The sequence below is a fragment of the Schistocerca americana genome, chromosome 1 (assembly GCF_021461395.2).
Source record: "Schistocerca americana isolate TAMUIC-IGC-003095 chromosome 1, iqSchAmer2.1, whole genome shotgun sequence".
In the NCBI taxonomy this organism is placed as follows: Eukaryota; Metazoa; Arthropoda; class Insecta; order Orthoptera; family Acrididae; genus Schistocerca; species Schistocerca americana.
Window position 1 is genome coordinate 796,226,207 of NC_060119.1, and position 13,364 is coordinate 796,239,570.

Consider the following 13,364-nt stretch of genomic DNA (forward strand, 5'->3'; position numbering starts at 1 on the left):
GGTGCCACAGCTAGATATATCCTGGCATAAAAAGAGGGGAACCGACACTCTTTATTTCAAATGGTTCAAATGGCTCTAAGCACTAAGGGACTTAACATCTGAACTCATTAGTCCCCTAGACTTAGAACTACTTAAAGCTAACTAACCTAAGGACATCACACACATCCTTGCCCGAGACAGGATTCCAATCTGCGACTGTAGCAGCAGCGCGGTTCCGGACTGAAGACTTTATTTCCACGAATCGAATAAGAAGGGGGAAAATGAAACTGGGTCACTACGTATTCTCCACCACACAGCGTAAGGTGACTAGGAATTCAGATATGGATGTAGATGCTCAGTCTGTCGTTACCTCTCTGCTGGTGTTCCATGCTTTGCAGGAGTCCCTCCTGTATACTTTTCGGTGTTGTTTTCCCCGGGAGAAATCATTTAACTGTTGTACCATAGTCACAGACTAGTGTTTGGTCGAAGAACAGAAGTATTCCTTTAAACGATACAGACCATGAAGGGAAATTTTGTAGTAGATAGTAATTGTGCACCTAGTCACGTATAGACACTTGAACTTTTCCTTTGGCAGGCGTACGAAATCCAATTGAGCACTGTTCTGGATTATTGTTTAACCATGTCATATTTTAGGTATTGTGTCTTGAAGTGCAGAGAGCGACAGTGAAAACTGAATTCAATTACTGCCAAGTTAACTATATTAGTTGCCACATCCACATACATGCTAGGGAGACAGTTGTGTCCTAGATTATGTCGATGGTGGACTAAAATAGTTTGAGTCAAATATCGTTAGATATTTCAAAAATTGCGTTCTGAAAAGCTAAACCTCAAATTTAAATGAGAACCATTCCCCCCACTGCATCATACATTCATTACAAATCCACATAGAAGCATACGATTCATAAGAATCTTTTGTTCAGAGGCATGAAAAATAATAGAGCAATAGGTAAAGTGAACTGTGGTTAGCCGATCACTGAGGAAGAAGAGAAGTTTTCATTCGCTTCAAAGAGTACCTAACAATTTAGCTTATGGACTGACGCAGCCTCCACTATTTCAACTCGCACCACATTCAGCTGGGAACTGATTACTAGCACCTTGTCACGATATAAAACACATTCATATGATGTTATTTTATCCGTGTTGGACCTTGTGAACTCCGCGGCCGTTAATGATAGTTAGTGAATGACGCAACCAGCCACAAATACTTTTTTAATGTTTTATTTTAGCGCCATAACCGGTTTCGGGCCAGCATGCCAATCCTCAGACGGATAATATTTTTCGTTACACTTATGTTTTGGTGAACAATGTGCTGCCTGCTCCACACTGTACAAGAATATTCGAGCATTTAGTGCTACTTGTCAGTTGGTTCATTAATAAAAATACGCTGAAGTGCTTGCATTTTTATATATGATGCAAATAGTTGTAATCACTTACATACGTTCCAGTAGATGACGATTTGTGTTGTTGCGGTACATTTGATTTTCTAGCTCGATGTATATGTTCTTGAATTCCACATGGCATACATGTTGTAAATAAATTATTGTGGCACATTTCGTAATACTTTTAAAATGTGTATTGAGCATCACACATGTGCTATGCACTTGATGTTTTTGTTTACAATGCAAAGGTTATCATTAAGCAAAGAAATACAGATATCGTTCATTAATTATTAACCAAGGATGTAAACTGGGAAAAGATGATGTGTGGGATGTGCGAAATGTAACACGTTAATAACAGAAAAATGTTTACGTCCAATATAAACTTATTTTTAAATGCTCATTTAGAATGTGTTGGGGTCAGCTAGCCAATAAACATTTTCTCTATAATTTCCTTGGGCTGTTTACGGAAATCAAACACAAATTGCACCCCTAACACTCACACCACTGCAACTAAAAGAGGGTATCTTGAAGCTCATCAAGCACTCCAACTTCTTGACGGTTATTATTATTTGAGGTGCAACAGTAATGTAAAACGGGTCGTTTTTGTTGCTTAAAAACTTAGTCTAACTTTCTAGAATGACGACCAAGCCTCACTCAGCTATTTTTGATTCGAAACAGGACTCGAACATAACTGTTCGTGTGTCAGGTCCAACAGACACAACTTATTACAGTTTCGCTTCCCATGGTTGAGGAAAAATCTGGAAGACATACTCGAAACAGTGTCTATCTTTGGTTAAGATGGTTAAGGCTTTCACAAACTTGGCCCAGCTTAGTACGTGGAGGTAATGACAGATTTTGTTACGGATCCAAGGGGTTACTGCGTAAGAAGAGGTAGGGCCAAAGAGATTATCATAAAAGTTACAATATTTATCAAGCAGTACAACAGTTGCACAGAAATTTCAACTTCATATTATTATTTATCGAAGTAATATATAAATTATGTCTCACTGAAATCTCCAAAAATGTTTTTTTTTTCAATTTTTTAAATTTCTTTAGAGAAAATACCAATTCTAACTGTAATGATACACCACATTAAGATTCAGCACACTAAAAAGAACATGAATAAGACATTTGCCTTTTTTCGGCGTTAGCCCCGTGTAATGCATCTAACAGACTGAGTTACGAGCTTATCTTTACATGATTTATGACGGATCGGTATGTAACGTATTAAGAAGGCAAAACTTGTTAGCGTTGTCTTATTGCGTGAAAAACGAACACTGTTATAGTAATGGTCTACGTTTATAATGTTGTGCAGCTAGGAGATTTGTCAGTAGATGTCTGGAAGACGCCACGAAAAAGTAATTCCAGTACTGAATCTTCGAATGAGTGTGATGAATGTTTTGCTACCCTGTACCGATTATGATCGCAAATAACATCGGTTCGTAAATAGCGGAATTATTAAACACCAGGCCGTTTCTCTGGGGACCTGAATTCAATACGTAATTGACTGAAATGCAAATTTGCTGAAATGTTATGTGAAGCCGAAGGATATAACATTGCTGATTTTAGCTTCAATTACAGATTCGTCTCATAGGACAACACATTTCTTGTGATCATTTATCGAATAATTGTGTTCCTGATCAGTGTAGACGATATTTTTCTAAAGTCAGACTCTACATCGCAAAGGAGGCGCTAATGATCTTTTACTTTGGCGGCATTTTCACGTAGCGTGGAGTTGGGATGTAAAGGAGTTGATGGAGGTAAAAGTTTATTTGAATGCTCACATCAACTGTTTAACGGCTATTACAGTTTCAACTGACTAATCATTTCGAATACCTCATACCCACTTCTTGAACGATGGCTATGTCAAACTGTTTATGGACTACTGGTACTGAAACTGGTATAGTCATAAATACTTTACCTGTGTACTGACTGAAACAAACTTTTTAGTTAAAAGTAATGCACTCCCTGGAGGTGTTAGTTACTAACAAATGAAAAAATCTAACAGAGACAGAGAGACGAGGTCGACGATCTGAATACCACCAAAAGGGTTTGTTCGTTTCACGAGCAGATGTTGCTTTCCTGTAAGACACCGCGGTTGTGGAAGGTCGCGTAAGAAGAACTGTAAACCGGTCGGTGGGTCTGGCAGAGAAATTCGTACGAGTGGTAGGACCAAATGTTACATAAGAAAAAGAGTCCATTTTGATGCCGTGTTGTTTGACTTACAAAAGAGGTTCCATAGTGCTCCACATTGTCGTTTGGTGAACAAAATGCGAGCTTATCGAGTATGAGACCAGATTTGTGACTCCCGAGTACCACAAGGGAGTGTTGTAGTGCCATTGTCGTTAGCAATATATAAAAATGATCTAGTGTAAAACGCCGAAGTCTCTCCACGAGGTTGTTTGCAGATGATGTTGTCGTTTGCAGGACTGTAGTAACACTAGAGGACTTAGCCAAACGCAGGACGTCCTGTAGAGTACGGAAGATTGGTATCTGCACTGGCGGTTGAACATGTGCGGAACGAAATGGAACATACTGCACGTAAATAAGCGCAGAGATCGATTACTGCTCGATTATGCTGTTGGTGAAAGGTAACAGTAAGCACCGTACAGTACTTATGGATAACAGTCCGGAGCGATCTAAATACTGGGTTTAACATGGGGAATGGTCAGTATTCAGGGCTACATGACAGGAACGATCATTCTAAGCAATAGAGTTTAGTAAATATGGGCTCTAAAATGCGTACCTTAAGAGCTATGAGGTAAATCTTCGATACTGTGAAACAAATCTCTTCTAATGCAAGCTCTTTGCTTTCCGTATTTTGAGAGGTAGTGGTATCCAGCAAAACAATAAGAAAAATATGCCTAGTTGACATGGGCTCTGAGATGCATACCTTAAGAGATATGATCACTTCTTCACCATCGATATTGTCAAATAAATCTCTTCTTGAGCAAGTTCTTTTGTTTCCTTGTGTTGAGACATGGTAGTATGGACGCAAACAAGAAAAAAAATGGTTCAAATGTCTCTGAGCACTATGGGACTTAACTTCTGAGGTCATCAGTCCCCTAGAACCTCGGACTACGTAACCTAACCTAACCTAAGGACATCGCACACGTCCATGCCCGAGGCAGGATTAGAACCTGCGACTGTAGCGGTCGTACGGATCCAGACTGTAGCGCCTAGAACCGCTCGGACACTGCGGCCGGCTAAACAAGAAAAAAGTGTCTAGTGAACATGGGGTCTAAAATGCATATCAAAAATGAAGTAGTGCCCAAAGCTCTTAAGGTATACAATTTAGAACCCATTTTTACTCGACTTTCGAATGATCATTCCTGTCATAACCCTGAATATTAACCATTCCTCCAGAGACAACCTGTATAATGACCACACACCTCTAATTGTAGAACATATGATGCCGGGTTGGAATTCATTGGAACAGCCTAAGGAAAAGCAACTCAACCACGAAATAGACGGCTTACAACAACGTGTTTGATGTATTCTTGAGTGTTATTTATTAGTCTGGAACCGTTACCAAGTAGGATTAACAGAGGAGAGAGACGGAGAAAGACAGAAAACCCAACGATGACGGCAACTATTGTCACGATGTTGTTCAGTTGGCACGAGAGCATTGCAGATATGCTCAACAAACTCCCGTCGCAGTTCTTTCAAGACAAGCGTCGTGTATGACGCAGAGGGTCGCAGCTGAAGTTCCGACAGCATACGTTCAAAGAAGAGTCAGACGATATTTGCCACCTCCCACATGTGTTTCGCGAATTGACAACAACCAGAAAATCAGAAATATTGCAGTTCGTACGGTAGTTTATAGACTGTCGTTCTTCCCATGCACCATTTGTGAATGGAACAGAGAATGTGGGAAGTGATAGTGTTACCAGAATTAATATGCGTCGCATACTGTTAAGGTGGCTTGCTGAGCTGTAGATGTGTAGAGATAAGCCAAATTACCACAAAATGAATTCCGGAACGAACAAGCACACATGCTGAGAACGGCAGAGTACTCACGAGATATACTTCTGGCGGAGCAGCAGCGTCTGGTCCCTGGTCAAGCTGTCGCCATCCGAACAGCCGCCGCTGCGCGCGTCCATCGCTCGCACTCTCTACTCGCGCCTTGCGCCCAGCTGCGCCAACAGCCGTCAGTCTACGATCGGCGTCGGCCGGCGGGTTCTACCTGGACCGCCGCCAGCTCTCCCAGAAGCCGTGGCTTTCTGCCTGCCTGCTAGGTGGCGCTGTCGGCGCGTAGTTCGCCGTCCGACCGTGCTGCGGCAGCAGCGTGTAGTGGCTGCGTACCTCCTGTCTCTTGTTCTCGTACTCAGTTTGATAACGCCACGGAAAGAGAACCACGGCTCAGAATGACGTCAAATTTGACAGTTTATTTATGATTATGGGGAAACGTCACGAAAAAAAAAGAACACGCAGCACACAGCTGCTCCTTAGTTCACGTCTGAGCCGCACAACAGGACCGTATCCATGACTGATCGCGCACTGCTGGTAAACCTCTTTCAAGAAAGCAGTGACTATGAGCCCGTAATCCTGCAGAAGTTCCAGGCAGAGTATGAAGAAAAGGAAAAGGGCACAGATCATCCCCGTTTGCAAGAAGGGACGCCGAACAGATGTGCAGAACTATAGACCTGTACCTCTAACGTCGATCAGTTGTAGAATTTTGGAAAACGTATTATGTTCGAATATAATGACTTTTCTGGAGACTAGAAATCTACTCTGTAGGAATCAGCATGGGTTTCCAAAAAGACGATCGTGTGAAACCCAACTCGCGCTATTCGTCCACAAGACTCAGAGGGCCATAGACAAGGGTTCCCAGGTAGATGCCGTGTTTCTTGATTTCCGAAGGCGTTCGATACAGATTAGATTAATACTAGTTCCGTGGATCATGAATACGATATTTCGTAATGATGTGGAACGAGTCAAATTTTCCAATACATGACATAATTAAGTTAATTTAACAACATAATTAAGTTAATATAACAACTTTTTATTTTTTGTTTTTTTTATTAATTTTTTTTGTTTTTTTTTTCTTAATTTATATCTAAAAATTCCTCTATGGAGTAGAAGGAGTTGTCATTCAGAAATTCTTTTAATTTTTCTTAAATACTTGTTGGTTATCTGTCAGACTTTTGATACTATTTGGTAAGTGACCAAAGACTTTAGTGGCAGTATAATTCACCCATTTCCGTGCCAAAGTTAGATTTAATCTTGAATAGTGAAGATCATCCTTTCTCCTAGTATTGTAGTTATGCACACTGCTATTACTCTTGAATTGGGTTTGGTTGTTAATAACAAATTTCATAAGAGAGTATATATACTGAGAAGTTACTGTGAATATCCCTAGATCCTTAAGTAAATGTCTGCAGGATGATAGTGGGTGGACTCCAGCTATTATTCTGATTACACGCTTTTGTGCAATAAATACTTTATTCCTCAGTGATGAATTACCTCAAAATATGATGCCATATGCAAGCAATGAGTGAAAATAGGCGTAGTAAGCTAATTTACTAAGATGTTTATCACCAAAATTTGCAATGACCCTTATTGCATAAGTAGCTGAACTCAAACGTTTCAGCAGATCATCAATGTGTTTCTTCCAATTTAATCTCTCATCAATGGACACACCTAAAAATCTGGAATATTCTACCTTAGCTATATGCTTCTGATTAAGGTCTATATTTATTAATGGCGTCATACCATTTACTGTACAGAACTGTATGTTCTGTGTCTTATCAACATTCAGTGAGAGTCCGTTTACAAGGAACCACACAGTAATTTTCTGAAAGACATTATTGACAATTTCATCAGTTAATTCTTGTTTGACAGGTGTGATTACTAGTATCATCAGCAAAGATAACTAACTTTGCCTCTTCATGAATATAGAATGGCAAGTCATTAATATATATTAAGAACAACAAAGGACCCAAGACTGACCCTTGTGGAACCCCATTCTTGCCAGTTCCCTAATTTGAGGAATGTGCTGATCTTTGCATATTATGAGAACTGCTTATTTCAACTTTCTGTACTCTTCCAGTTAGGTACGAATTAAACCATTTGTGCAATGTCCCACAGTCGTTTAATGAACAGAGTAAGAGCATACAGACTATCAGACCAATTGTGTGATTGGATTGAAGAGTTCCTAGATAACAGAACGCAGCATGTCATTCTCAATGGAGAGAAGTCTTCCGAAGTAAAGGTGATTTCAGGTGTGCCGCGGGGGAGTGTCGTAGGACCGTTGCTATTCACAATGTATATAAATGACCTTGTGGATAACATCGGAAATTCACTGAGGCTTTTTGCGGATCATGCTGTAATATATCGAGAGGTTGTAACAATGGAAAATTGCACTGAAATGCAGGAGGATCTGCAGCGAATTGACGCATGGTGCAGGGAATGGCAATTGAATCTCAATGTAGACAAGTGTAATGTGCTGCGAATACATAGAAATAAAGAGCCTTTATCATTTAGCTACAATATAGCAGGTCAGCAACTGGGAGCAGTTAATTTCATAAATTATCTGGGAGTAGGCATTAAGAGTGATTTAAAATGGAATGACCATATAAAATTAATCGTCCATAAAACAGAGGCCAGACTGAGATTGATTGGAAGAATCCTAAGGAAATGCAGTCCGAAATAAAGGAAGTAGCTTACAGTACACTTGTTCGCCCACTACTTGAATACTGCTCACCGGTGTGGGATCCGTACCAGATAGGGTTCATAGAAGAGATAGGAACATCCAACGGAGAGCAGCGCGCTTCTTTACAGGATCATTTAGTAACTGCGAAAGCGTTACGGAGATGATAGATAAACGGCAGTGGAAGACTCTGCAGGGGAGACGCTCAGTAGCTCGGTACGGGCTTTTGTTGAAGTTTCGAGAACATACCTTTACCGAGGAGTCAAGCAGTACATTGCTCCCTCCTACGTATATCTCGCGAAGAGACCGTGAGAATAAAATCAGAGAGATTAGAGCCCACACAGAGGCATACCGACAATCTTTCTTTCCACGAACAATACGAGACTGGAATAGAAGGGAGAACCGATAGAGGTACTCAAAATATCCTCCGCCACACACCGTCAGTTGGCTTGCGGAGTATGGATGTAGATGTAGATGTAGAAAGGGCAATGTTCCGATGTATGCTAAGGCTTTGGAGAAAGTAATTTCAAAATTCGAATACGCAGGTTGTTTTGAAGCACAATGCGACAAAGGGAGGAAAGCAGTTGATCAGACTTTGTAGAAGATGTTGCCACAGCACTGCAGGGGGGGGGGGAGGGGGGGGGGAGCGGTGGTGTCCAAACATGCAGTGTGTGGGGAATTGCTCGAAATTTGGATATGCCTGAGAGCACGGTGCATAAAATCCTACGAATCATACGGAATTGCTATTCATACAAAATCACCGATGTTCGGGAGTTGCATCCTGATGGCCTACCACTAAAACAAACGTTCGTTCTGGAATATCTTGCTGTCATGGAAATGGCCATTCTGTGTGGACATACGAAGCCATCTCTAAGGCACATCAATACGTAGAATTGCATAATATAGCCAACGGAAAATCCGCACGCACATCAGCCGGTTCACTTCATTCTGCAAGAGTGGCTATATGGTGGGGCTTGACGGCATCATTCATTGTAGGGCCTGCGGGTCCTGTTACCTGCACCATAAATGGTAAACGCTATGAGAGTATTTTGCGCACTAATGTCATTCCAAACCTTCAACAGCGTGGATGTGTGGGTAGGGTCATTTTAATGCAAGACTGCGCTCCTCCGCACATTTGCACAACCAGTGAAGTGTCTGCTGCAGAGAACTGGCCGTCCAGACCAATTGATTTAATCTGTGTGACTTCCGGCTGCGGGGTTATCTGAAAGATATTGTGTTCAGTGTTCCAACTACGAACGTAGCTGAACGGAAGGCACGCGTTGTGCAACTGAACGTGACCCTCGAGACACTCCACTCTGTTGTGAAACATACTGTTTCTCGATTCCGACTTATGACAGAAAACGATGGACTGCATACTGAACATGCCTTACGCCAGTCTCACCACAATTCTCATCTCGCTTTTTAAGCGCTTTTTGACCCCAGGAAAATTCAAAATCGATTTCACTGTTACTTTTTGCACGGTTTTTGACTTCAGGACAATTCTAAAACGAGTTTTACCATCCGATGTGGTACGACCTTGCCATGGTGGATGGGCTTACCTTAATGACAATGTCACAACTGTTTCCTGTCGAATTTGTGTAGCCATGCACATTGAACAGTACAAGTCAAAGTATAGTCGTCGTATTGTAATTCAACTGTCGTTTGTAACCAACCCCATTTACGTTAAGATGCTTACAGTGGCATCTATTGGTAACTTTTTTGCTTTATGTCCTTTTCCTATGCGTAAATAACACGCTGTTCAAATTTGACGTCATTCTGTGAACAGTGTTCTCTTTCTACAGCGTTCTGAATCTGGAACTTTAACTACGGACATCCTGAGTTTTTTTAATTTAATTTAGTTTTGTTATTTGAGTTTGGTTTATTGAATCATGCTGTCAACAAAAAGCTGTACACAGAGAAAACTCAATATTAAGTACTCATTTGACAGATGTTTACTGACACAAATTGTAAAGGGATGCGAAAAAACCGGCCGCGGTTTGGCAGACGTGATTTATTCTTTTTTTTTCCTTTTAATTTGACCTCCGGAGAGGGGTCTCTATTTAGCGATCAAACACACATGGTTACAATGTCCACTGAATTATATGAAGAGAATAGATATTGACAGATGTAAGAGGCCAAGATGTCACAATTTTGCTCGCCATAAATTGTTAACAAATAGATCTAGAAGTAAATTAGACAGCTATGACTTATCATTTCCCGCCATTTCTGAGATTTCGTCACAGAATGGTTCAAATGGCTCTGAGCACTACGGGACTTAACATTTGAGGTCAGTAGTCCCCTAGAGCTCAGAACTACTTAAACCTAACCAACCTAAGGACATCACACACATCCATGCCTGAGACAGATTTCGTTACAAGTAAGTCATAGAACCCCCCCCATGAACCATGGACCTTGCCGTTGGTGGGGAGGCTTGCGTGCCTCAGCGATACAGATAGCCGTACCGTAGGTGCAACCACAACGGAGGGGTATCTGTTGAGAGGCCAGACAAACGTGTGGTTCCTGAAGAGGGGCAGCAGCCTTTTCAATAGTTGCAAGGGCAACAGTCTGGATGATTGACTGATCTGGCCTTGTAACAATAACCAAAACGGCCTTGCTGTGCTGGTACTGCGAACGGCTGAAAGCAAGGGGAAACTACAGCCGTAATTTTTCCCGAGGGCATGCAGCTTTACTGTATGATTACATGATGATGGCGTCCTCTTGGGTAAAATATTCCGGAGGTAAAATAGTCCCCCATTCGGATCTCCGGGCGGGGACTACTCAAGAGGATGTCGTTATCAGGAGAAAGAAAACTGGCGTTCTACGGATCGGAGCGTGGAATGTCAGATCCCTTAATCGGGCAGGTAGGTTAGAAAATTTAAAAAGGGAAATGGATAGGTTGAAGTTAGATATAGTGGGAATTAGTGAAGTTCGGTGGCAGGAGGAACAAGACTTCTGGTCAGGTGACTACAGGGTTATAAACACAAAATCAAATAGGGGTAATGCAGGAGTGGGTTTAATAATGAATAGGAAAATAGGAATGCGGGTAAGCTACTACAAACAGCATAGTGAACGCATTATTGTGGCCAAGATAGATACGAAGCCCACACCTACTACAGTAGTACAAGTTTATATGCCAACTAGCTCTGCAGATGACGAAGAAATTGAAGAAATGTATGATGAAATAAAAGAAATTATTCAGATTGTGAAGGGAGACGAAAATTTAATAGTCATGGGTGACTGGAATTCGAGTGTAGGAAAAGGGAGAGAAGGAAACATAGTAGGTGAATATGGATTGGGGGACAGAAATGAAAGAGGAAGCCGCCTGGTAGAATTTTGCACAGAGCACAACATAATCATAACTAACACTTGGTTTAAGAATCATGAAAGAAGGTTGTATACATGGAAGAACCCTGGAGATACTAAAAGGTATCAGATAGATTATATAATGGTAAGACAGAGATTTAGGAACCAGGTTTTAAATTGTAAGACATTTCCAGGGGCAGATGTGGACTCTGACCACAATCTATTGGTTATGACCTGTAGATTAAAACTGAAGAAACTGCAAAAAGGTGGGAATTTAAGGAGATGGGACCTGGATAAACTAAAAGAACCAGAGGTTGTACAGAGATTCAGGGAGAGCATAAGGGAGCAATTGACAGGAATGGGGGAAATAAATACAGTAGAAGAAGAATGGGTAGCTTTGAGGGATGAAGTAGTGAAGGCAGCAGAGGATCAAGTAGGTAAAAAGACGAGGGCTAGTAGAAATCCTTGGGTAACAGAAGAAATATTGAATTTAATTGATGAAAGGAGAAAATATAAAAATGCAGTAAGTGAAACAGTCAAAAAGGAATACAAACGTCTCAAAAATGAGATCGACAGGAAGTGCAAAATGGCTAAGCAGGGATGGCTAGAGGACAAATGTAAGGATGTAGAGGCCTATCTCACTAGGGGTAAGATAGATACCGCCTACAGGAAAATTAAAGAGACCTTTGGAGATAAGAGAACGACTTGTATGAATATCAAGAGTTCAGATGGAAACCCAGTTCTAAGCAAAGAAGGGAAAGCAGAAAGGTGGAAGGAGTATATAGAGGGTCTATACAAGGGCGATGTACTTGAGGACAATATTATGGAAATGGAAGAGGATGTAGATGAAGATGAAATGGGAGATATGATACTGCGTGAAGAGTTTGACAGAGCACTGAAAGACCTGAGTCGAAACAAGGCCCCCGGAGTAGACAATATTCCATTGGAACTACTGACGGCCGTGGGAGAGCCAGTCCTGACAAAACTCTACCATCTGGTGAGCAAGATGTATGAAACAGGCGAAATACCCTCAGACTTCAAGAAGAATATAATAATTCCAATCCCAAAGAAAGCAGGTGTTGACAGATGTGAAAATTACCGAACTATCAGCTTAATAAGTCACAGCTGCAAAATACTAACACGAATTCTTTACAGACGAATGGAAAAACTAGTAGAAGCCAACCTCGGGGAAGATCAGTTTGGATTCCGTAGAAACACTGGAACACGTGAGGCAATACTGACCTTACGACTTATCTTAGAAGAAAGATTAAGGAAAGGCAAACCTACGTTTCTAGCATTTGTAGACTTAGAGAAAGCTTTTGACAATGTTGACTGGAATACTCTCTTTCAAATTCTAAAGGTGGCAGGGGTAAAATACAGGGAGCGAAAGACTATTTACAATTTGTACAGAAACCAGATGGCAGTTATAAGGGTCGAGGGACATGAAAGGGAAGCAGTGGTTGGGAAGGGAGTAAGACAGGGTTGTAGCCTCTCCCCGATGTTGTTCAATGTGTATATTGAGCAAGCAGTAAAGGAAACAAAAGAAAAATTCGGAGTAGGTATTAAAATTCATGGAGAAGAAATAAAAACTATGAGGTTCGCCGATGACATTGTAATTCTGTCAGAGACAGCAAAGGACTTGGAAGAGCAGTTGAATGGAATGGACAGTGTCTTGAAAGGAGGATATAAGATGAACATCAACAAAAGCAAAACAAGGGTAATGGAATGTAGTCTAATTAAGTCGGGTGATGCTGAGGGAATTAGATTAGGAAATGAGGCACTTAAAGTAGTAAAGGAGTTTTGCTATTTGGGGAGCAAAATAACTGATGATGGTCGAAGTAGAGAGGATATAAAATGTAGGCTGGCAATGGCAAGGAAAGCGTTTCTGAAGAAGAGAAATTTGTTAACATCCAGTATTGATTTAAGTGTCAGGAAGTCATTTCTGAAAGTATTCGTATGGAGTGTAGCCATGTATGGAAGTGAAACATGGACGATAAATAGTTTGGACAAGAAGAGAATAGAAGCTTTTG

The 13,364-nt window shown here is 41.1% G+C and overlaps 1 protein-coding gene across 2 annotated transcripts in view; it reads right to left on the reverse strand.

Moving 5' to 3' along the window:
• The window catches only part of LOC124612563 (5-phosphohydroxy-L-lysine phospho-lyase-like), a 294,771-nt gene extending 289,197 nt beyond the window's left edge, over positions 1-5,574 (reverse strand). The window contains exon 1 of one of the 2 annotated variants that reach the window (XM_047140842.1): positions 5,400-5,570. In XM_047140842.1, coding sequence (XP_046996798.1) covers positions 5,400-5,482 — 83 coding nt within the window. In that variant the 5' untranslated portion in view covers positions 5,483-5,570. Of the gene's footprint in view, positions 1-5,399 lie in introns of both variants that reach the window. The other variant, XM_047140852.1, reaches the window with a different exon arrangement.
• Positions 5,575-13,364: the final 7,790 nt, after the last annotated feature.